Genomic DNA, 26,501 nt, shown 5'->3' on the forward strand with positions numbered 1-26,501 from the left:
ACACCACCATGCTTGAACATATGTAGTGTGGTACTCAGTGATGTGTTGGATTGGATTTTCCCTAAACATAATGCTTTGTATTGAGGACAAAAAGTGAATTTCTTTGCCACATTTTTTGCAGTATTTTGGAATATTCTTTATTCTGTACAAGCTTCCTTCTTTTCACACTGTAATTGATGTTATTATTGTGGAGTAACAACAATGTTGTTGATCTATCCTCGGATTTTCTCCTTACAGCCATTGAATTCTTAACTGTTTTAAAATCAGGCAATGGCAATGTAACCCCCAATATAGTGTTGTTTGACTCCAGAGGAGTTGAATTAACTCTTGCAATTATATTGTGAGTAAACATTACTCTAAATAATTAACTCTAGAATAGGCCTACTGATCAACACTGCAAGTAACAATTACTTTTAATTTAATACTGTACAGAGTGAAACGTAATGATGCAACACTAAATGTAGCATATACAGCTCTGAAAATATAACTGTATGCTTAACTCTTTTAGACTTGGACCAAATGTTATATGTGGCAGAGTAAAATGTTCTCCGCCTTAATTTTATTTCACCGACGCGTGTCCCCTTGTGTATGTTTGGTGGACCGTACCATCACCGAAATAAAGGGGAACAACAAGACAATTTCCAATTCAGTACCTGAACAGCGGCGACTCTGTTTGCCCGGTCATAATTAGCAAGCGAGTATTCCTCAATGCAGTTAGAGCTAATGGGGCAGTGCACTGAAAAAACATGGTTCGTGAGGATATTCTTTGAAAAAGAGGACCGTTTTTGTCAAGTGTTTAGTTTTGCTGGGTGACACTAGAGGTAGCGAATAATGCGCACCAGCGTGTAAGCGAGCCATTGCTTGGTAGCCGCCACTTTCTATATAGCTAATAAAGCCCTATCTGGATAGCTGTCTTCAGCTTGCTTCCGCCTAGAGAGGCGGGTTACTATACGAAGCATCCATAGGCAAAGGAAAACAACAACTTGACACAATTTTCTTTGTTTCAAGGTCTAATTGAAGATGCTTCCTGGACCGGAGCTAACATTACTGCTCTGGATCTTCAGTTGCATCAGCAGCCTCAGCTCAGCATCTTCAACATCCAGTGAGTAGGCTAACACACACTATATGTCCTGAGCTTCGTTGCTTTGTGTCCGTCTTGTGCAGGACAAGGACCAGGGCATTCATTGCAGGCTGAGTGTTATGCGTCAAAGTGTTTTAACACTTCGGCATCAGACCTGCTTGGAACACATGGCAGTAGAAGAGTACCGGTGTTTTCAGTGCTTATATCGGTGTTTTCAGTGTTTATCGTCGGTTATTGTATTTATTTATTGGGATGGGGCTATGCTGCTTATTAGGCTACATTTGACCTGACTCCTTGTGTCGTTCGTAGATCCAATAGATGATTCTGAATGGCAGGCTACAGTATAGGCTACGTTTGGTCTGTGTCAAAATAATCTTCCCCTTGATACATGTTTCTGCAGTTGTTTCGGGAGATGCGGTTTTTATTACAGTGTACTGCAATATAGTTTATTTTTACTGAAGGCACATTTTAAGTCTCCAAAAAGTTGATTTAAAAATTATATTTTAACGGTATAGATCAGAACACCTACTGTCGTTTTATTCTGTGATAAGTCATGAGTTAATTAAGCCTAATATTTAACGTGCATACATACATATGAAGGATAGCTATCGTAACAGCGTGTGTTTTAGGAAATTATCTGCGTGCTTTACTCTTTATTTCTAAACTAGTCTAAGCCAATATAGCAGGCATAAAATAAACTGGATTGACACAGCTGTATTGATGGCTGGGGGAGAGTGCTGGTCCCATGTGACATTAACTTTAAATGGAACTGTTAAACATTAAGATCTGTACAAGCAAAGTCATTATTTAACCAACATCTATACTGAATAAAAATATAAATGCAACATGTAAAGTGTTGGTCCCATGTTTCATGAGCTGAAATAACGTGTTTCTCTCAATTTGTTTAAATTCCTGTTAGCGAGCATTTCTTCATTGCCAAGATAATCCATCCACCTGACAGGTGTGGCATATCAAGAAGCTGATTAAACAGGTGCACCTTGTGCTGGGGACAATAAAAGGTCACTCTAAAATGTGCATTTTGTCACACAACACAATGCCATAGATGGCTCAAGTTTTGAGGGAGCAGGAAATTGGCATGCTGACTGCAGGAATGTCCACCAGACCTGTTGCCAGAGAATTTAAGATTCATTTCTCTACCATAAGATGCCTCCAACATCGTTTTAGAGAATTGGGCAGTATGTCCAACTGGCCTCACAACCGCAGACCGTGTAACTATGCTAGCCCAGGACCTTTACATCCGGCATCTTCAACTGCGGGATCGTCTGTGACTAGCCACCCTGACAGCTGATGAAACTGAGGAGTATTTCTGTCTGTTATAAAGCCCTTTTGTCTGGTAAAATTAATTCTGATTGGCTGGGCTTGGCTCTCAAGTGGGTGGGCCTATGCCTTCCCAGGCCCACCATGGCTGCACCCCTGGCCAATCATGTGAAATCCATAGATTAGGGCCTAATGAATTTATTTCAATTTACTGATTTCCTTATATGAACTGAACATAATTGAAATCGTTGAAATGGTTGCATTTATATTTTTGTTCAGTATATTTTGTGTGTGGATGTGTCTGTTTACACATGTACATGTGCAAGAGAGACATTAAGATGCCATGAAATGAGAGCATAGAAGTCCCAGGACAGCAGTAAACAGACATCCAGATCAACTGAAATAAAACAAAAAATAGATCACATAACTCAGTGATATTTGGCACTACATTTGGCTATTTAACAGACAATACATAGTGGTGTAGGTTCTCGCCACACACCCCTCCCCTTCTTCTTGTCTCAATTTTTTTTTATTATACACAAGATACTATATCTTCATGCTTTTCACTGACAGCTGCAACTCAATAAGCTAGTCCTACATTTGCCGCATGCCCTGCCCAAGAGGTCTGAATAGTTTCCGAATGCACTGTAGACAGGAGTAATTAGGAATTCTGGCAAATGTATTTCCCTATTGGAGGCACTGCCTATGCCTGTCTGTGACGCTTGGCCTTAGTGTAACGGTAACCCATGATCATGTTTGAGGAACAGAGGAAGGGGTATTGCATGTCATTTCTGTCATACTCTATAACTGCTAAGAGGGAAAGATGATTAGCTCCTCCAAATTAAGCCATAAAAATCTCACTGTTATTTCTGTCTATTCAAGAGGTTGTGTACATTGTGGTAAAGTGTTCAGATGTTATGCCCTTGCCATTCATTCAGTGCGCGAAATAAGTTTGTTTCAGTGGCAAACTATCTTATCATCATGCCTGATAGAAAGTTGAGAAACACACAGACAAATTAGAAAAACTTTGCCCAAACTCAGTGAACACAGCCTGACCATTGACACGACTTCACAGGCAGAGCTGACTGCAGGCTGAGCTCACTGAGGTAGTGACCTCACTAACACTGTTTGAAAACTCTCTTGCCACACCATAAGGATACAGTTTTCTTAACTCCAAATATACACTTCTTGTTGTTATCATTATCGTCACAACTTGCGTTTGCAATGTTCCTTCAGTTTTCATAAATGAAATGGAGGGGGAGAGAAACCGAAGGAGAGAGAAACAGAGGGAGAGCTTGTGTGTTTGTGCCTATTAGAGCTGCTAAACACATTTTTTAATTTAATTGCTTTCCTCCAGCCTGCACTGACCTTTCACTATTTGTATGAGTGGAGAGGCAGAAAGTTTAGATTTAATGAAGGTTGGATTTCATCATTCTGAACGTCTCGGATCAGATTTAGCTGTAACTACCTGGTTACCTTATCTACATCTTTATACCGATTGTGTTAGACTAGATACACATTGAAAGCCAAACTTCTATGGAACTATTATTGGATTTCAATTGTAGCGGTTTCCCTGACAGATTATCATGTCATTTAAGTGACTTCTGTGGTTAAATAAGGGTTAGTAAATTAACATGGTAAAACCAGATGAGTTATTTTGCTAGTACCTTGTCAGTAGCTATATTTCCATTAATTTGTCCATTTTATTTTATTTTTTCCGACATTTAGAAAGTTTGCATAGAACATAGATGCGACAATTGCTTTCCAGGGTGTGTTTACATTTAACTATCTTGTGTCATTAAAACAGCTGGACGTAATGATGTCACACCTAAAAACGTACAGTGTCAAATAAAAATTAAGTGGTTGAAGTGTTTCCATGACTCATTAAGGCAAATTGCGCATGAAAAAAATGTCGACAGCCTGTATGCCCTCCCACCTATCTGTTTCATGTCTCAGGTAGCCCACGAAAGCCAGCATGGGTAGAAGGCAACAATTTACTCATATTTGCCATATGTTCTAATAATTATCCTGTGCCAACGTATCGCCATGGTCCGTTCCATGGTGAACCTTGCACTCCTGTAGATCTGAAATAATTGGATGGTGAAACTTGCAGCCAACCAGAAGAGCAAGGCGATGCAATTCAGGCATTCATGAAAGTCAGGACAATTATTGTCCTGCAAAGAAACCATAATTTTTGTAGTTTTATTTTGCAAGCAGTAGACATTTGGATTGAAATGTGGAGTGGAGATTTATAGTTGTGGTGACATCACGTGCCCCGCGCACCTTCGAAAGGATTTGTAAATCATAATTTATTCACATTTGTCGCAATACGTTTGATTTCCAAATCATTTTGAAGGTGCACGTGATGTCACCACAACTATAAATCTCCACTCCACATTTCAATCCAAATGTCTAATGGCTAACTACATGATGATCGACGCTAAAATATTCTCATTATGTAGACTACCCTACTCGCACAGCCTACCCGCACTGTATCTGCTATACCCGCACTGTATCTGCTATACCCGCACTGTATCTGCTATACCCGCACTGTATCTGCTATACACGCACTGTATCTGCTGGCTAGAGCGCAAAAGCCTAAACCAGACACATCTGCTGTAAACGCAACAGTTTTTGTAACTTAACTATCGGTAAGAGTGACCGCATTTCAGCCGTACAAATCCATCCTTGTCGAACAGATAAAAATGTATCCTGTATCTGCTGTTTCCATTACACGACACAATTCTTTTTGCAACATTGCTTTTGTCGAACAAACCTGGGTCAATGGAAACCTGCCTAATGAGAAGGGAAGCCAGGGGCCAATCACCCTTTACTTCCATTGATGTCTCTGTGTTGACCTCTTGGTATTTGTAATGACTGGGACATAAAGACCGACTCATTGTGGCCACGTGTCACATTTGTGTGTCAATGATTTCCTACAGTAAGATTCCATTTAAAGGTCATGAACAGTCAATCATGTTTTTCATGAAATTAGTTATTTGAAGGGAACCAGATCAAAGTATGATAACCAAAGTATGAAAAATTACTGTTGCTTCTACATTGATAAAATTGATCATGAAGTTACTGGTCCCCTCCCCCATGTCAAACACTTTGATTCACTATTAAGAGGACAAGGTGACATCACCTTAACTCTCATTTTTAATACACCAATGGTAACATGATATTCTCTTACCTAATTGAAGTAAGTACTGCCTTGTAACCAACATTGGAGAAGGCGTGTTTGCAGAGAGGTGTGGTTTATATACTAGCTAGACTGTAGGGGGTCGGCAAATATAATTCAAAGTTTACCCTATTCATCTATGGCAAGGATACTTATACCGAACAAAAAATGTAAACGCAACATATAAAGTGTTTCCATTTTTCATGAACTAAAATAAATTATCCCTGAAATAGTTAGTCCCATATGTACCTCCTTAGTTTAGAGGCAATGGGGCCACACTCTAGGGTGCTGAGGAGTAGTTCTGTCTGTAATAAAGCCCTTTTGTGGAGAGAAATTTTGATTGGCTGGGACTGGTTCCCCAGTGGGTGGGCATATGCCTTCTCAGGCTCACCCATGGCTGTTCTCCTGCCCACTATGTGAAATCCATAGATTAGGACCTAATTTATTTATTTATTTAAATTGACTGATTTCCTTCTATGAACTGTAACTCAGTAAAATCTTTGAAATTATTGCATGTTGCGTTTTTATTTTTGTTCAGTATATATGTTTCTCCTTTCATCTGTGTCGGGTGTTAGCTAGTTACTGGCTAGCTAGGTCTTCAGACAGCATGGAACAAAAGGGGGGGAAGGGTTGTTCAAAACTTTGATGCCGTTGTCAAGTCAATATCTGTCAATGCTGCTGTGAACCGCATCACAAGAGACCATGTAAAATAAAAAATAATAATAATGAAAATAATGATATCATAGGTGCAATTTCAGTGTTGTTTGAGTTGCTTTGTGTATCACCAAATTAGCCTGAGATGATTTTACTGCATTGCAACCAAGTTGCTTGACATTGGTGTTTCAAAGATCTGGTCAATCAAGGCAAGCTCGTGAATATAAGTTCTCCACCCACTCAGCCTGTCTTTTCAAACTTCCTGGTAGTTAGCCATTAGAGAAAGTACTTTTCAGAATGACTGTTCAGGACCTTTAAAAAAGTGGATTGATCAATAGAAAATGCAATGTATAGTTTAAATTCTTTATTTTTCCACCCAAGAAGTTAAATCTTAGAACTAATCACTTAATTCATCAGACTCAATGTACTTTCCCTGGCTAAAGGATTTAAATACATCTCAAATCTGAGTAATACAATTTGGCCAATTAAATAAGTAAATCCAATTGAAAAATGGACCCAGTCAACCCTCACTAAGGTAGCTCAAAGACCTGCATAGAGAAGCCATAGGGAATAGATCAAAACAAATCAGGTCTCTCTTTAGTTCACCAAACGAACTATAAAAACAAATGAATCATGCATATTTCAGGCATAAATACCTGCAATGGACTGTACAATAAACATATGGCACAAAAGAGAGAGGATTTCTACTGTCTGAAAGAGAGACTACTCCTTACAAATGCCGTATGGATTTTATACTTGTGTCCAGTGACCCTAAATAACTAAATGTTAACAATAATATTGAACTGAAGCTGCTGCGTGGGTCATGTAAGTAGGGGAATAGTGATTACGTCTACAGATAATAATCTTGCTGCATATCCCCTTTTGATAATGAACCTCTAGATTGGTGTTTTTTTGTTAGGCAAATGAGAAAGCTCATTAAGATTCTGGACACCTGCCACCATCATTTGTCAAAACATGTGACGACCCTTACCGTGACCCTCCCCCCATTCTCCAGGATCCTCCTTTTGTTCACTCTTGGTGGACATCTCCAGAACAAAGACCTACCCCAAATCAGCTCCCAAAATAACAATACCACATTAAATCTCTAGTAAAATATGGCCGTTATTCCACTGTCACTGGCATTGCACATATGGAGACAGGTTGGCCTCATGGCCTCTATACATGCATATCTGAAATGATTACACGTTTATCACATTGTTGTTTGGATTGAGATGGGGGGTTAACTGTAGGAAACACACTCCCAGTCACAATGTCTTGCCATGGCTGATTGCTGGTCATAACTCTCTGTGTGTGATTGTGAAGTGAATCATTGGGGTTTCTGAGTCCCAGCAAGAGGAGATTAAAAAGGAAGCACTCATGCACCCGCTTTCAGGCAGCAGACCTCCCCGCGGATCACCAGCTTTTGACAGACTATGTTTTTCGTAAAAAAAATTAGTATTCATTTGTGAGCAGTGCGGGCAGATGCTGTGTTCAGTATGATTGGGTCGAACAAAGAGAGGGAGCCAAGGAGGGAGCTATTCAAAGCCTAGCTCAGTCATTACCACTTGATGGGGCTGTGGGTTGGAGAGGCATAATTGACAGCGTTCACAACAAAAGTAATCACCCGTATTAACTCACAACATATGGAGTGTCAGTCAGTCAGACTCCCAAGATGACTCCCAACACTGAAATCTGAGATTAAAATCGAAACTTTTTAACATCATCATTTTAGGGAGGTTGTAAAAATATATGTTTATTGTAATTAGCTCCAGTTGAGTTAGCTAAATAGTGGAAATTGAATAGCTTTGTTTACCACAAGCTTCAGGGGCTTAACTTAAAGCCAGCTCCTGCTGTAAATAGAGCTATCCAAAAACATGGCCTTGTATGAAATCCATGATCAAATATAGCATGCACAATGATGTTGAACTGTAGCTGCTGTGTTCAGTATGATTGGTTCCGTATTAAACATGATCCTGTTTGAAACATTGTATCTATGCTATGGTGGGGATAGTTGAGTGCGTTTGAGTGTGGCCCCATTGCCTCTAAACTAAGGAGGTACATATGGGACTAACCATGTCTCTGACACAGATCTTTAGGCACAGAACTCCCTTTAAAGCAACTGCTCTGGTTTACTGGTAAACAAAAATCTGTCTCATTAATTACTGTCCCCTTTTTTATTGCACATTTTAAACCAAATGTTTTTCATACTGTAGCAGCAGCATTGTGGTTTAATGTGATGCAGAAGTGGGCTATTTTTTTCTATTCTTGTGTGTTAATAGATAGTTAAATGATGCATACAGATAATTGTATGAGAAGATTGTAATTATAGTTTGATTTTATTTTGGAGTTCACATCTAGTATGGGATGGGGGCAAAATAAATGATAACTGAAAGAAAACATTCATTGAGCTTGCAAGACGGGGGTTCCCAAACTTTTTTAACTCAGGCTCCCCTTCCAGTATTGGGGAACATTCCGCACCTGCCACGTTCATGACGCAAACTGTTATCACGCCTCTTGTTGTTGGATAGGTTTTACAGCTTTACCTGTAAGCTTATTTCCTGCAATTCAACACATTTTGTCATAGAGTGCAGAGAAAATGATGCAGTTTTAAAGCAAATTTTCTATTCTATACATTTTGCCATGTCTAATATGTGATAGTTGAATGACTCACACATTACAACAAAATCTATGGGGCCCCCCTGCGCCCCACAGATCGAGAACTACTGATCTGAGATACTTAATGAGATGACTGTACTTGGTATAAACCTTGTCATATTTCTCTATTTAAATGAGCTTTTTGATTCCCCTCTCCTCATATCCATTCAGACTCATATTCACTGATATCTCCACCTGCATTACTATCGAGGAGGAATTCATATTAAGTTTAGACCCACCCAATTTATGTCTGCGATATTAACATAATTATTTTCCTGGTTATTCCAGTTCTTAGAAGGCATCCATTATTGATCAATGTCACATCCATTTCTTTGACAGAATATCACCCGTAAATCAAATACAATTTTATTGGTCACAAACACATATTTAGCAGATGTTATTGCAGGTGTAGCGAAATGCTTGTGTTCCTAGCTCCAACAGTGCAGTAATATCTAACAATTCACACATCTAAAAGAATGGAATTAAGAAATATATAAATATTAGGATGAGCAATGTCGGAGTGCCATTGACTAAAATACAGTAGAATAGAATACAGTATATACATATGAAATGAGTATGGTAGTATGTAAACATTCAAGTGACCAGTGATTCCATGTCATGTATACAGTGCCTTGCGAAAGTATTCGGCCCCCTTGAACTTTGCGACCTTTTGCCACATTTCAGGCTTCAAACATAAAGATATAAAACTGTATAATAATTTTGCACGCCCAATTTTTCAGTTTTTGATTTGTTAAAAAAGTTTGAAATATCCAATAAATGTCGTTCCACTTCATGATTGTGTCCCACTTGTTGTTGATTCTTCACAAAAAAAATACAGTTTTATATCTTTATGTTTGAAGCCTGAAATGTACTGGCACTGTATAGGGTGCAGCCTCTAAGGTGCAGGGTTGAGTAACTGGTAGCCGGCTAGTGATGGCTATTTAACAGTCTGATGGCCTTGAGATTGAAAAACAGCTTCTGTCTCTGTCCCAGCGATGCTGCACCTGTACTGACCTTGCCTTCTGGACGAACTTGAACTCCTTGGCAGAAGAATTGGCCTTATCAACTCAAAGTAGACATTCCAACAACTGTAGGTACAGTATACAGTACCTATATAGCAGCAGTTACTGAATTCAGATGTAACAAATATATTACCACTCCTGCAAATAAAGTCCTGTGTCTAAATTGGCAATGATTGAGTGGTGTTTGTGCATCTAGCGTTGTGGTGTTAAGGAGCAGCATCTTGAGAGTTATTTAAACACTCAAAAATACCCATTTCCTTTGAAGGACAGCAGTAGGTAGAAGGAGCGTGTTTAATTTGATGCTTGGTTACTCTCTGCAAATCTCACAGGGATGGCTTCTGAAAGCGTGTTGCTTTTGTTCAAACTAATCTAAAAAGGCAAGGAAATATAAATATGTCATTTTGACTGACATGTAACGGAGCAATATGTCATTTCAAGCAGAATTGCTCCACCGTGAATAAAAATGTGTCAAATTGTGATTTGCTGCCACATTTCAATTTGGTATCCCTGTTCTCTGATGTTTTTAATGTGTTCTACAATACAGTTCAACATTCAAACATCACTCGATCAAACTTCCCAGCAGAATAAATGATTTAGCTTCTATAATTTTCCGCTCAGAGTGCTAAGACTTGGTGCTCAATGAGTAGTAGCTAATTCATTATCACAGCAGAATGAAAGTACAGTAATGGTCCCACTGAGAATAATTATTCTTAGAGCTTCATTTGCTGATATAGTGAATTAAATCTGCTCCAACACTTTCTTTTTCTACTTTTATATTAATCCTGTGAGCAAGTGTCCTTGCGACACTCATTGGCTTTGCAGGGGCCTACTGTACTGTTTAGTATTGTCTGCACGTGTGGCATCACAGTGCCATTCACTCATTGTTGAAAAATAACAGGGGAAGAGAAGGACAGAAGCCTATAGACAGCTAATTTCCACTCTCTCTCCCTCTCTGGAATACCATCAATACAATAGTTACCTAGTTTGACGCAGGAAAATCTTTGAACAAGGTCAATGTACATAGCCTATGTACCGCTGCATAGATCCATATCATTGAACACATACATTGGAGGTGACAAAACATGCCATTCCATTAGTTTAAGCGGAGGCCATGCTCCAATAACAGCTCAGCTGCAGTCACGGCTTTGGCTGTGCTAATAAGGACCAGAAAGTCAGAAGCTCCACAGTGACATATTGAGTCTAACCCATGATTTATGCAGTGGTATAAAAAGTACCCAATTGTCATACATGAGTAAAAGTAAAGATACAGTACCTTAATACAAAAAATACTCAATTAAAAGTGTAAGTCACCCAGTAAAATACTACGCAAGTCAAAGTATTTGATTTTAAATATACTTAGGTATCAAAGTAAATGTAATTGCTAAAATATACTTAAGTATAAATAATTTCAAATTCCTTCTATTAAGCAAACCAGACAGCACTATTTTCTAGTAAAAAAAGAATCGTAATACAGATAGTCAGGGGCACACTCCAACAATTTACAAAGCATGTGTTTAGTGACACCGCCAGATCAGCGGGAGTAGGGATGTTCTCTTGATAAGTGCATGAATTGGACCCTTGTCCTGTCCTGCAATGCATTTAAAATGTAACAAATACTTTACAACACAGTACTTGTGTTCCAGTGTTATACTATTGTCTATATACTGTAGTATTACTATATTTATTTACTATTCACTGTAGTGTTTCTGCAGACTTGAGTGTTTTTGCAGATGACTAGTATACTGCAGTATTGTTTTTGTGAAAATTGCTAGTATATTGCAGTATTTGTTGTCGTGTTTTTGCAGACTAAGGGGTGCTTTTATACATTCCCTGCATGTCCTCCCATAATAAGGGTTCCGACGGAAACACTGACAAAACCTTTGGTTCCTATCTGGTCACTCAATATACTTCAGTTACAAGATTGTAACGATTGAGGTTTAGGGGAGAGTTCTGGTGATGCCCATCTACTGTGGGACTCCAGTTGAAGAGCAGGCGGAGGCAGTAATGCAGTTCAGTTTGAGGCTTTATAGATGCAGGCACTGAGATGATCCATGGAATGATTGACAGTTGAGACTGGTCTTGAGACTTGGTTGTCTTTGTATGGGGTATGGTTGATCTAAAAAGGAGAAACAGCAAGGTACAAATAACATGCCATAACAGCAATGAAAATACATCATTCATTGTCCATTAATGTCAATAATCATTGACAATATGCAATAAGCATTTACATTTGAAAAACTGCATAAATATAGCAGCAGTCAACAATGAACTTTAGAAAGAGGTGCAGTGGCATGCTGCATGTTAGGCCGAAGTTATACAGTAGCAGGATAATTTAATCAATGGCTACATGCATAGCATAACAAACAATATAAAGCTAACAAAAGTAGCAAGCATAGCCATAAATTAAGCCTAATTAGCATATCAAAAGGCAATGCACAGAAAGTGCAAAACTTATAAGCATGTGTCTATTAACACTACAAGTACCAAAGAGAACAGAACAGTCAATTGAAAATAACTGTTTGACTGAGCCGTTAGCATTTCGCAGCCATTATTGGCCGAAATCAACTAAACAAAACAAACAATGGTGAGAGAGTCCTCTTTTATAAGATGAAAGGCTTGTACTCACATTTCGATGACACGTACTGGTTGTTCTTTGTGAGAGTTGTTTGTCGCGCTCAACTACTCAGCTCTGTCTGGGTGAAGGACCCGGATTGAAAAGAGGCACCTTCGAACATGCCCGTATAAATACCTTGCCATAGAGTTTTATAGAGTGCCCTCTGTCATCCTGTGACTATAGAGATGGTTAAGGGCACACCTGCCACGATGCCCTCCCCCACATCCATGTCACAGAGCGAGGAATTCTGTACAAAGATTAAAAACCAACCGGCAGTTCATTTTGGCTTTACAAGTATAAATAATCAACAATAACCAGACAACCAGTAATACATACCCAGATAGTGGCTAGGTCAACTTATTTTTTTAACTAGGCAATCATACAATCATAAATATGCAAAGTATTTTAATTATTATCTTTGATGAAATGATATGTGACTTGAAGTCCTAAGTATTTATGATTGTCTGAGTAGAGCAAAGTGTTGTCTGGTCTGGTATTGCTTAGAACTGTTGACCCAACTCAAGAGGTGTGTGTCAAGAACCGGTGTCTTATGTTCTGGTCTGGTTGAGATGTTCCCCTCATTAAACAGTAACTCGTATAGTCTGGTAGTTGTGCCATTTTAGTTAAACCTAGTCGGCAGGTGTTACAACTAGAGGTCGACCGATTATGACTTTTCAAAGCCGATACTGATTATTGGAGGACCAAAAAAGCTGATACCGATTTAATCGGACAATTTTAATATATATATATATATATATATATATATATATATCTTTTTAAAAAGTTTTTGTAATAAAGACAATTACAACAATACTGAATTAACACGTATTTTAACTTAATATAATACATCAATTTAGTCTCAAGTAGATAATAAAACATGTTCAATTTGGTTTAAATAATGCAAAAACTAAGTGTTGGAGAAGAACGTAAAAGTGCAATATGTGCTATGTAAGAAAGCTAACGTTTCAGTTCCTTGCTCAGAACATGAGAACATATGAAAGCTGGTGGTTCCTTTTAACATGAGTCTTCAATATTCCCAGGTAAGAAGTTTTAGGTTGTAGTTATTATAGGAATTATAGGACTATTTCCCTCTACCATTTGTATTTCATTAACCTTTGACTATTGGATGTTCTTATTGGCACTTTAGTATTGCCAGTGTAACAGTATAGCTTCCGTCCCTCTCCTCGCTCCTCCCTGGGCTCGAACCAGCAACACAACGACAACAGCCACCACATCGAAGCAGCGTTACCCATGCAGAGCAAGGGAAACAATCACCCCAAGGCTCAGAGCGAGTGAAGTTTGAAACGCTATTAGCGCGCGCTAACTAGCCAGCCATTTCACTTGGGTCACACCAGCCTCATCTCGGGAGTTGATAGGTTTGAAGTCATAAACAGCGCAATGCTTGACGCACAACGAAGAGCTGCTGGCAAAACGCAGGAAAGTGCTGTTTGAATGAATGTTTGCGTGGCTGCTTCTGCCTACCATCGCTCAGTCAGATACTTAGATATTGTATGCTTGTATGCTCAGTCAGATTTATAGTTAACTAGTGATTATGATTGGTTTTTATAAGATAAGTTTAATGCTAGCTAGCAACTTACCTTGGCTTACTGCATTTGCGTAACAGGCAGTCAGTCTCCTTGTGGAGTGCAACGAGAGAGAGGCAGGTCGTCATTGCGTTGGACTAGTAAACTGTAAGGTTGCAAGATTGGATCCCCCGAGCTGACAAGGTGAAAAGCTGTCTTTCTGCCCCTGAACGAGGCAGTTAACCCACCGTTCCTAGGCCGTCATTGAAAATAAGAATGTGTTCTTAACTGACTTGCCTAGTTAAATAAAGATTAAATAAAAGGTGTACAATTTTTATATATATATATATATATATATATATATATATATATATATATATATATATATATATATATATATATATATTAGTTTGTTTTTTAAATCGGCGCACAAAAATACAAATTTTCCGATTGTTATGAAAACTTGAAATCGGCCCTAATTAATCGCTCATTCTGATTAATCGGTCGACCTCTAGTTACAACAATATACTAGTCATGTTGTCCACAAAGACACTTAAGTAAATACTACAGAATCCTAGTAATGTCCGGAAAAGCACTATAGTAAATACTACTGTATACTACAGTCATGTCCTCAAAACACTACATTGAATACTACACTATACAGTTCTACAGTCATGCCCATTAAACACTATAGTGAATATTAAAGTATACTAGTTATATCATAGTAAGCGTTACACGATTGAGGGATACTACAGTGGGTAGTATAGAATTAAATAGGATACTACAGCATTCTAAGGTAAGTACTACCCATGAGCAAGGGATAGTACAGTGTGTAGTTTGGGATTCTACAGTATACTACAGTTTTCTACAGAATCCTATAGTAAGTACTATAGTATTCTATAGTAAACTGAAGTATTTTTTATGTGGGCGAGAGAGCGGTCTGATTAACATGCCACACTTCTCAGTGTATTACTGTAGCGACTCTACCATTGTCACTGACCTTGGCGCAGCAAAAAGACATGGGTCATCAACAAATTAAAGGAGCATTACATGGTGGACCCAATTCATTAGTTTATCCCCATCAACATTGTCTTGAATATTTAGGAGTCTTCCGGTTTTAAATTGCTTCATAAAATGAAGAAATGTTGTCTATAAGCCTTAGGCGTAGCTTGATGATAGCTAGTGGGCGTGTGGCTATAGTCACCATTAACCACATTACTTCTAATGTTTTGTGTAGATAGATATGGTAATATAGGCCTAGTTCCATGTGATGTAAATAGAATAAACTGCCTATTCTCCACTAAAACAAAACTCAGCAGCTCATGCACTGTTAGACAAGAAATTACCAATAAGGAAAACGAGCTGATGTACAGAATATCCAGTGGCCATTTTGAAACCTCAGCTCCCCTGTAGTCATCGTGCTCAATTAATTTGTTTTCATGTAAGCTCAATGTTTGTTAATGTTGTGCTACTATAGCCACAAGGCTGCTGGAATTATTGTCCCTATGTTTAAGGAAAATGTGTACTGCCTGTCCTAGACATGAGATGAGAGTGGGCCTTGCTGCTGCTGATATTGAAGGTCTTCGTTGTGCTCTTAGCAGAAATGAGGCTATCACAGGAGACTGCACTTAGGCTCTGTTGCCAAATCAATAACATTGGACTGTCTACATCAGAGATGGGGAGATCTGGGCTCAGCCCACAGCTACAGTAGATGAACAGCAGTCTGAGAAATGAGCTGTCAGCATCTAAGCCATGCCTTTATGCGCCAAGGAATTCATCTGGTTCACTTAATGTATGTTCAACCATCTGGGACAATCTCACTACAACAGACGGTCATGATACAAGGTGTGTGTGTGTGTGTGTGTGTGTGTAGGTGGGTGTGCATACAGCACAATATTTGCTCACAGATGATGAGTAAAACTCAGTCAACACCCGGTGTATGACCTAATCTGGTGTATAGAAAACTTTTGGAATGCCAAAGCTACAGTATTGTGATGAAGTTCTTCCACGTTCAAGTTCTGCTCTCAAAACATTGTTGACAAAATCTGTCTTGGAAAGCAGTGGGGTATTTTCTATAACATGGCAGTGTGTTTCAACATTTTCATCCACAAATAATTATTAGGTTTCTTGGGTCTTAGAAAGTGTTTGTTGTCTGGATATCTTTATTCTGTTGTGAGGGGCTACACATTCCATCTCCACCTGTCAAAATACAAAGAGGAAATTATGTGTTTGTTCTTTTGCATTTCTATCAAACAAAAAGCATTCCTTCTTTGTCAGTCTGGGCAGACACTTTGATGGAGGCAATTGTCTGTTAAATGTTAATTGAGGCAAATGAAGGGAAAGTAACAAACAATCAATATAACTCCTTAGGCACTCAGTGGTCCAGCAACATTCTTACTGTAGGTGATTCAGATGTCCACAATCACATTGGTCCTTGTCTAGTGTCATAAACCACGTTTCCATCCAGTTTTTATGTGAGTAAACTCATATCGAATAAAATAAATATATTTTATAAATGCCGACACGTTTGTTGGACATGGTGGGATCTTTTTGTGTCAGTCAAATTAAGTATACAAGAAATGGTGGTGGAAACGCCGCTATGTGCAAATATTGATATAATAACCATCATATCGAAGTAAACTTGGAGTCACGCGATGATATTGTGTGTGGTCCTCCCACTATGACTCGGGAAACCATACAGTTTATTAGGCCACAGATGAAATATCTTATGAACTTCACAGGGTGGTGAAAGTGCACAGCGATCTTGATGCTCCTTTCCAATAAATATTGAGGGTCTTATTCTGGAGACATGATGATCGAGGTTTGACTGCCTTTTGACAAATAAAAATATTCTCATCATGTAGACTACCCTACCCGCACTGTATCTGCTATACCCGCACTGTATCTGCTATACCCGCACCGTATCTGCTATACACGCACTGTATCTGCTGGCTAGAGCGCACACGCCTAAACCAGCCACATCTGCTGTAAACGCAACAGTTTTTGTGACTTAACTATCGGTAAGAGTGACCGCATTTCAGCCGTGCGTAATTTCCATGCAATGGAAACGCGTTGAAATTTAGATTTTTATTTGGTATATGAAAAATTAAGCAAAAAAGTACATTTGTATGCACTACATCACGCAAAGCCTTTTATCCAAGTCAATTTGATATTGGATATATTGACACTATTCTCGCATTATTTACCAAGCAGTTGCCAAGCAGTTGGTTTGTTGTTTAGGGAAACCTCAGGAATGTAGACAGCGGAGTTATTCAGATAGCATCTCTATAACAAATTTGGTGGGAGGTAGCCACATCGCTAAAATCTGAATCTGCATGTCATAGTTTGTTAGTAAAGGAGCAGTGAAACCTTTCCTTAAGTCTTTAACGTTGCTTTTGAGGTCTATTAAATGTATCTGGCTTATGGCTACAGATTCAAGAGTGATAATTAACTTTTGGAAATGATGTTGACCTCTGCAGCTCCAATTAAACATGAGTGCATGGTGCATGTTGATTTGGAGGCCTGTAGTTAATGAGATTGTAGAGTGTGCAGTGAGTTTTGAAATGCAGCCCCGAATTCTTACCGTTGACCTCTGTAGCCAAGCAATATTGAGCCATTAGCAAAAGTTACACTAGGAGTCTGTTAGTCTCTTAGACAATAAGATGGCGCCTGAGAAGAAGGCAGACGTTTTACGTGCCCCCAACAGTGCCTTTTGTTTGTTTAAAAAAAATGTATTATTTTTTTATCTTATTTTATGGAATATCCGAAACATACAATATACTTGCAGTAAAGCCGCTCAACAACTACACCATAACAGACTCGCATTCAGAGCGACACACAGAAGCATCCAGGGTCAATGCCCTGCTCAAGGGCACGTTGACAGATCTCCCACCAGGCCAAAAAACGTGAACCCGAACCCTCCGAGATCCCCCCACAGTTCCCAAATAGCTGTCCCTCAACTATTTGAGACCCCTCCTACAGTCCCCACAAGAATAAAAAATACAAATAAAAAATACAAATAATTCCATTCCCCACCCCCAAGAACCCCCAATGCACCAACAACCAAGAGAATGAACCCCCACCCCCAAGAACCCCCAATGCACCAACAACCAAGAGAATGAACCCCCACCCCCAAGAACCCCCAATGCACCAACAACCAAGAGAATGAACCCCCACCCCCAAGAACCCCCAATGCACCAACAACCAAGAGAATGAACCCCCACCCCCAAGAACCCCCAATGCACCAACAACCAAGAGAATGAACCCCCACCCCCAAGAACCCCCAATGCACCAACAACCAAGAGAATGAACTAAAGACAAGATAGAAAAAGACACAAGGACAACCAAAATCATAACAACAATGCCAATTGTATAATTTTGTGTGCATTTCCGGCACTATTACATGTATATGTGTTCTTGTATGCGTTTATTAGAATGATAGTGTGTGTATATATGCAAGAACCCAAACACCTGCACGGCATCAGCCTCAGGCAACCCGGCATTAGCTGTAAAAACACTGCCCATCAGTGTCATTCAAATATACTTTTAATTCTGTTTTATTGTGATTTTTTTTACTTTTATCTTTGACCATCTCCCGCACAGCAACTCCACTCCCACTTGTCTCCAATTCCACATCCCAACCCTCAGCTTCCCTCAGCCCATCCCACCTATCTCTGCTGGCCACCCTCTTCGGATTTCTACGTAACATATATCTTTCAACTATGCTTTGATGTTTAACGTACAATTTCAATCTATCTAATCATTGGATTAGATTGAAATTGTACGTTAAACATCACAGCATCCACAGATCACAGAATCCACAGATTGCGAGTTGATGATAAATACTTTTACTAAGAGTATTAGTATATTAGTAATTGACTGACCCGGTCTCTCCAGATCTCATAAAAGGAATATTTATAGGGTCAATTATAGATCAATGCTATGCATTTTCAGCCATTCCTGAACCTGAGATCTTCATTCAGTGGGAGAGGATAAGACTGAAAAGAGAACATCTGCCTAAAATATTTTAGCTTCCTCTTTTTAAAATGTAATTTGGAGAATCATTGAGGATTCCGTCTACAGTAACGAGTTTCTGCAAATTCTTTTGTTATCATTCCTGTACTGGAGATTCAGGAAGAATTTTGCATTTTTCTCCATATTTCATCCAGTTTGCTTTATTTTTGTAATAGATTACATTAGATCATTCTTGAATAAGTTCCTCACTTTCTTTTTGTTTTTCCTCTAACTTATTTTGCATCTCTGTAGTATTGTTTTTATTGCTATCTACCTGTACCATTAGTTCATTGATTTCCCTTGTTAGTCTCTTTAGCCAGAAACTGCTTTTTTATTATTGATGAATATTGAATAGAATGACCCCTGAAGGTACATTTTAAAGGTATCCCAAACAATAAGGGGATTTCCTGAACCTATATTATACTGGAAAAATTCAGTTATAAATTATTTTGTCTTAGTTAAAAATAAATTGTCCTCCAGTAAACTTTGATAAAATGTCCAATATCGCCGTCCACTTGGAAACTCTATAAGAGTTATGTGAATGCCAATTAGATGAGCCGATCGCATTCTGTCTCCTATTAAAACTCTTTTAACCTTTGATGCAAGAAAGAGGCGAAAAGGTAGTCAAGACGACTAGCTTGATTAAGTCTCCTCCATGTATATCTCACTTGGTTGGGATTTTTTAGTCTCCAAATATCCACTATTTCTAATGTGTCCATAATATTTGTTAGTTCCTTAAGGGCACTGTGATGGTAGTTTGTCGAGTGATTACTGTCATTGAGGTACTTAACACTGTGTTATAGTCTCCTACCATAATGATATGATAATTCATTTGTTGCCTGTAAGTTCAATAAACTTGTATAAATGTTTTCGAAAAATTATGGATCATCCTGATTTGGACCATATAGATTAATGAGCCAAATCTCTTTTTGTCCACTTTCATATTCAAAAAGATCCACCTTTCTTACGAATCACTCCTGACTATTTGCACACTGGGATCAAAATTATTGTTAATTAATATCATCACACCTTTTGAGTTCCTTTGTCCATGACAGAAAATTATTTCACCACCCCATTCCTTTTTCCACACAACTTCATCTACGGATGTAGAGTGAGTTTCATGAAAACAGTATGTTATATTCCTTTTCCTTTAGCCACGTAAAGACTGATCTTCTTTTTTAATAATCCGCTAAACCGTTACAATTATAACTGGCTATAATTATTTCACCCCTTACCTTATCTAGATACTATTCTCAGTCTAAATTGACCATAATTAGTGCTTGTAAAGTTACTGCCATCAGAGGTATTATGACGGTCAAAATTAGAGCTTTCAAATGTCTGATATTTAGAATTCAAGAAATAGGTTTGAGCAATATTCGTTTTATTCCCTTGCCTGTTTGCCTGTGAGCCAATACCACAGATGTTAGAACATTGAGACAAGATATGTGTGTAGTACATCTGAGTAGGTTGATTAGTATGATATTGGGTGTGATTTAGTGAGAGTGTGTACAATGTCTGCAATAAGAGTAAGACTGTGTGCTGTCCAAATAAATAATGACTCTGCCAATTTGCATGGTTGAGTGTCTATGTGTGTAACATGTAGTGCGTATAGCCTTAATATTCATGATGATAATTGTAATCCATATCATATCACCGTCATAGTTGCATCATAATTACCTTTAACATCATTGAAAAACACAACCCAGCATTTTCATAGCAATTGACGTTTCACATGATCATGAACGAGACCTTGCATTACTCTAGAGACGGCTTCACTTCAGTACAAATGTATTCCGTACAATGTTATTATTCCCCAATGCCCCTATTCTGATATCTTCCCCTTGCTTGTTTAAACATATATAATCTTGTAGACAAATACATAAAAAAGATGGACAAACAAACATATTAAATTATAAAACAGTTCTCGACAATAGAGTGAGAGAAGATTGCGAGATCAGGTGTGTGTGTGTGTGTGTGTGTGTGTGTGTGTGTGTGTGTATATAAGTCCATATGTGTAAGCAAACTTGTAATTGAGTACATGTGTGTTCATATTCACTTCATGATGTTCAGATATTTTTATAGTTCCCATACTTTCTTTTTTTGTAACTTGAATTCCCTGTAGAATTTAGTACAGCCATGGTGTTATGGGGCTGTCTCGGAATAGCTGTCCATCTATAAAGAGTTTGTCCACAATGATAAAGGCACACTTAACCTTCTCCCTCTGTTGCCTTTGTACCGGACACAGTCTCTTATGATGTTTGTTTATCTCCCTTGGAAATTGGTAATTGAGGGGGGGGGGGGGGTTAAAGTTATTTTGTGAGGTAGTCGGATCTTTCCATGATGGGCTGTTGGTACTCGTCGATATCCCTCTGGATCTCCTTAGTATCCAGGTTGGCTCTTTACTGCAAACAGTTGTTTTACGAAAAGATAACGAGTCTTTCTCATGACGACGACAGGTGTCTGTAGTACAGCCAGCTAGCCCTCCCGGTATCCACGCAAAAAATGGAACACAAACTTGCAGTCCCAGACGTAAAGGATAACCGAGCCGTGGAATCCTTAGCAGCAAAAATCATTTTAATGAAAAATATTTAATATAAACAACAAACCAAGTGTAGACAGTACAATGTTCTGTTGCGCGCTCTGATTATGTATGCTGTGTGATGATGTCACCTTGTGTTTCTTGGCACACTTTATTTGCGTTGTTTAACTTATTTGTTTACTTATTTTGTACATAATGTTGCCGCTACTGTCTCTTAAGACTGAAAATAACTTCTGGACATGAGGACTGCAATTACTCACCACAGACTGGCAGAATCCTTTTTTTCCTTTACCTTCTTCATGCACCCATCCCATTAGCGGGATCATTTACGTCAACATCAGCTGGATTGCAGCGCGCCAAATTCTAATTAAATTACAAAAAATATTTAATTTTCATGAATTCACAAGTGCAATATAGCAAAACACAGCTTAGCTTGTTGTTAATCCACCTGGTGTGTCAGATTTCAATAAAGCTTTTCGGCGAAAGCTATCCAAGCATTTATGTAAGAACATCTCTCTCAGTAGACAAAATATTACAAACAGTTAGCCGCCAAGTAGATTGGTCACGAAAAGCAATAAATTAAATTGCTTACCTTTGATGATCTTCAGATGTTTGCACTCACGAGACTCCTAGTTACACAATAAATGTTCCTTTTTATTCCATAAAGATTATTTTTATATCCAAAATACCTCAATTTGTTTGGCACGTTATGTTCAGAAATCCACAGGCTCGAGTGGTCACGACATCGCAGACACAAATTCCAAATAGTATCTGTAATGTTCAAAGAAACATGTCAAACTTTTTTTTAAATTCAATTCTCAGGTTGTTTTTTCAATATATAATCGATTATACACTGCTCAAAAAAATAAAGGGAAAACTAAAATAACACATCTGAATGAATGAATGAAATATTCTTATTAAATACTTTTTTCTTTACATAGTTGAATGTGCTGACAACAAAATCACACAAATTATTAATGGAAATCAAATTTATCAACCCATGGAGGTCTGGATTTGGAGTCACACAAAATTAAAGTGGAAAACCACACTACAGGCTGATCCAACTTTTATGTAATGTCCTTAAAACAAGTCAAAATGAGGCTCAGTAGTGTGTGTGGCCTCCACGTGCCTGTATGACCTCCCTATAACGCCTGGGCATGCTCCTGATGAGGTGGCGGATGGTCTCCTGAGGGATCTCCTCCCAGACCTGGACTAAAGCATCCGCCAACTCCTGGACAGTCTGTGGTGCAACGTGGTGTTGGTGGATGGAGCGAGACCTGATGTCCCAGATGTGCTCAATTGGATTCAGGTCTGGGGAACGGGTGGGCCAGTCCATAGCATCAATGCCTTCCTCTTGCAGGAACTGCTGACACACTCAAGCCACATGAGGTCTAGCATTGTCTTGCATTAGGAAGAACCCAGGGCCATCCGTACCAGCATATGGTCTCACAAGGGGTCTGAGGATCTCATCTTGGTACCTAATGGCAGTCAGGCTACCTCTGGCGAGCACATGGAGGGCTGTGCGGCCCCCCAAAGAAATGCCACCCCACCCCATGACTGACCCACCGCCAAACCGGTCATGCTGGAGGATGTTGCAGGCAGCAGAACGTTCTCCACGGCGTCTCCAGACTCTGTCACGTCTGTCACATGTGCTCAGTGTGAACCTGCTTTCATATGTGAAGAGCACAGGGCGCCAGTGGCGAATTTGCCAATCTTGGTGTTCTCTGGCAAATGCCAAACGTCCTGCACGGTGTTGGGCTGTAAGCACAACCCCCACCTGTGGACGTCGGGCCCTCATACCACCCTTATGGAGTCTGTTTCTGACCGTTTGAGCAGACACATGCACATTTGTGGCCTGCTGGAGGTAATTTTGCAGGGCTCTGGCAGTGATCCTCCTGCTCCTCCTTGCACAAAGGCGGAGGTAGCGGTCCTGCTGCTGGATTGTTGCCCTCCTACGGCCTCCTCCACGTCTCCTGATGTACTGGCCCGTCTCCTGGTAGCGCCTCCATGCTCTGGACACTACGCTGACAGACACAGCAAACCTTCTTGCCACAGCTTGCATTGATGTGCCATCTTGGATGAGCTGCACTACCTGAGCCACTTGTGTGGGTTGTAGACTCCGTCTCATGCTACCACTAGAGTGAAAGCACCGCCAGCATTCAAAAGTGACCAAAACATCAGCCAGGAAGCATAGGAACTGAGAAGTGGTCTGTGGTTATCACCTGCAGAACCACTCCTTTATTGGGAGTGTCTTGCTAATTGCCTATAATTTCCACCTGTTGTCTATTCCATTTGCACAACAGCATGTGAAATTTATTGTCAATCAGTGTTGCTTCCTAAGTGGACAGTTTGATTTCACAGAAGTGTGATTGACTTGGAGTTACATTGTGTTGTTTAAGTGTTCCCTTTATTTTTTTGATTAGTGTATATCAACCCGGACTTTAACTTCGTCAATAGGAGAGAGAGACACAACAGCTGGGACACCCAGCTATACACTGACGCGATGTGATCTTTCTCGCTCGTTTTTTCAAAATAAAAGCCTGAAACAATGTCTAAAGACTTCACAATATGGGGAAGCCATAGGAAAAGGAATCTGGTTGATATCCCTGTAAATGGAGGCAAGGCATTCAATGGAACATGGAGCTTTCAAAATAGAGGCCACTTCCTGGTTGAATTTTCCTCAGGTTTTCTCCTGCAATATCAGTTCTGTTATACTCACAGACAATATTTTGACAGATTTGGAAACTTTAGTGTTTTCTATCCTAATCTGACAATTTATATGCATATTCTAGATTCTGGGCCTAAGAAATTGGCAGTTAAATTTGGGTACGTTTTTCATCCAACAATCTAAATACTGCCCCCTACACTCAACAGGTTAACGAGTCTGACGAGGCTGACACGAACGATATATACTGCTTTCTTGGGAACAGGCCCAGATCTCTGTGATTTGCGTGAAGAGGAGGCGGCGAAAAAGTGGCCGGAGGGCGGGCTGCCTTCTGAGAATTCCTAGACGATTGAATAAACCCCCACTTTCTTCCATTCTGCTAGCAAACGTGCAATCTTTTGACAATAAAATAGATCACCTACGCGGAAGATTAAACTACCAACATTCAAAACTGTAATATCTTATGCTTCACGGAGACGTGGCTGAATGACGATACTATCAACATACAGCTGGCTGGTTATACGGTGCACCGGCAGGATAGAACAGCGGCGTCTGGTAAGGCGAGGGGCGGCGGTCTATGTATTTTTGTAAATAACAGCTGGTGCATGGTATCTAAGGAAGTCTCGAGCTATTGCTCGCCTGAGGTAGAGTATCTCATGATAAATTATAGACCACACTACCTACCTAGAGAGTTTTCATCTGTATTTTTCTTAGCTGTTTACATACCACCACAGTCAGAGGCTGGCACTAAGACAGTATTGAATGAGCTGTATTCTGCCATAAGCAAACAAGAGAACGCTCACCCAGAGGCGGCGCTCCCAGTAGCCGGGGACTTTAATGCAGGGAAACTTAAATCCCTTTGACCAAATTTCTATCAGCATGTTAAATGTGCAACCAGAGGGAAAAAAACTGGACCACATTTACCCCACACACAGAGACGCATACAAAGCTCTCCCTCGACCTCCATTTGGCAAATCTTACCATAATTATATCCTCCTGATTCCGGCTTACAAGCAAAAATTAAAGTAGGAAGCACCAGTGACTAGGTCAATAAACATTTGTTCAGATGAAGCAGATGCTAAGCTACAGTACTGTTTTGCTAGCATACACCTGGAATATGTTCCGGGATTCCTCCAATGGCATTGAGGAATACACAACATCAGTAATTGGCTTCATCAATCAGTGCATCGATGACGTCGTCCCCACAGTGACCGTATGTACTAGAAGTCGACCGATTAATCGGAATGAGCGATTAATTAGGGCCGATTTCAAGTTTTCATAACAATCGGAAATCGGTATTTTTGGGCTCCGATTTAAATATATATATTTATTTAATCTTTATTTAACTAGGCAAGTCAGTTAAGAACACATTCTTATTTTCAATGACTGCCTAGGAGCGGTGGGTTAACTGCCTCGTTCAGGGGCAGAAAGACAGATTTTCACCTTGTCAGCTCGAGGAATCCAATCTTGCTACTTTACAGTTAACTAGTCCAACGCAATGACGACCTGCCTCTCTCTCGTTGCACTCCACAAGGAGACTGCCTGTTACGCAAATGCAGTAAGCCAAGGTAAGTTGCTAGCTAGCATTAAACTTATTTTATAAAAAACAATCAATCATAAATCACTAGTTAACTACACATGGTTGATGATATTACTAGATATTATCTAGCGTGTCCTGTGTTGCATATAAATCTGACTGAGCATACAATATCTAAGTATCTGACTGAGCGGTGGTATGCAGAAGCAGGCACGTAAACATTCATTCAAACAGCACTTTCGTGCGTTTTGCCAGCAGCTCTTCGTTGTGCGTCAAGCATTACGCTGTTTATGACTTCAAACCTATCAACTCCCGAGATGAGGCTGGTGTGACCGAAGTGAAATGGCTGGCTAGTTAGCGCGCGCTAATAGCATTTTAAACTTCACTCGCTCGGAGCCTTGGGGTGATTGTTTCCCCTGCTCTGCATGGGTAATGCTGCTTCGATGTGGTGGCTGTTGTCGTTGTGTTGCTGGTTCGAGCCCAGGGAGGAGCGAGGAGAGGGACGGAAGCTATACTGTTACACTGGCAATACTAAAGTGCCAATAAGAACATCCAATAGTCAAAGGTTAATGAAATACAAATGGTATAGAGGGAAAGAGTCCTATAATAACTACAACCTAAAACTTCTTACCTGGGAATATTGAAGACTCATGTTAAAAGGAACCACCAGCTTTCATATGTTCTCATGTTCTGAGCAAGGAACTGAAACGTTAGCTTTCTTACATAGCACATATTGCAC

The 26,501-nt window shown here is 39.5% G+C and overlaps 1 protein-coding gene across 1 annotated transcript in view; it reads left to right on the forward strand.

Annotated features, from left to right (window-relative positions):
• The first annotated feature begins 621 nt into the window (after positions 1-621).
• The window catches only part of LOC110530370 (contactin-associated protein-like 2), a 79,018-nt gene continuing 53,138 nt past the window's right edge, over positions 622-26,501 (forward strand). The window contains exon 1 of the mRNA XM_021613365.3: positions 622-1,102. Within this exon, the coding sequence (XP_021469040.1) occupies positions 1,021-1,102 (82 nt within the window). The 5' untranslated portion in view covers positions 622-1,020. The remainder of the gene's footprint in view (positions 1,103-26,501) is intronic.

The sequence above is a fragment of the Oncorhynchus mykiss genome, chromosome 8 (genome assembly GCF_057628025.1).
Source record: "Oncorhynchus mykiss isolate SJ-2025 chromosome 8, ASM5762802v1, whole genome shotgun sequence".
Lineage (NCBI taxonomy): Eukaryota > Metazoa > Chordata > Actinopteri > Salmoniformes > Salmonidae > Oncorhynchus > Oncorhynchus mykiss.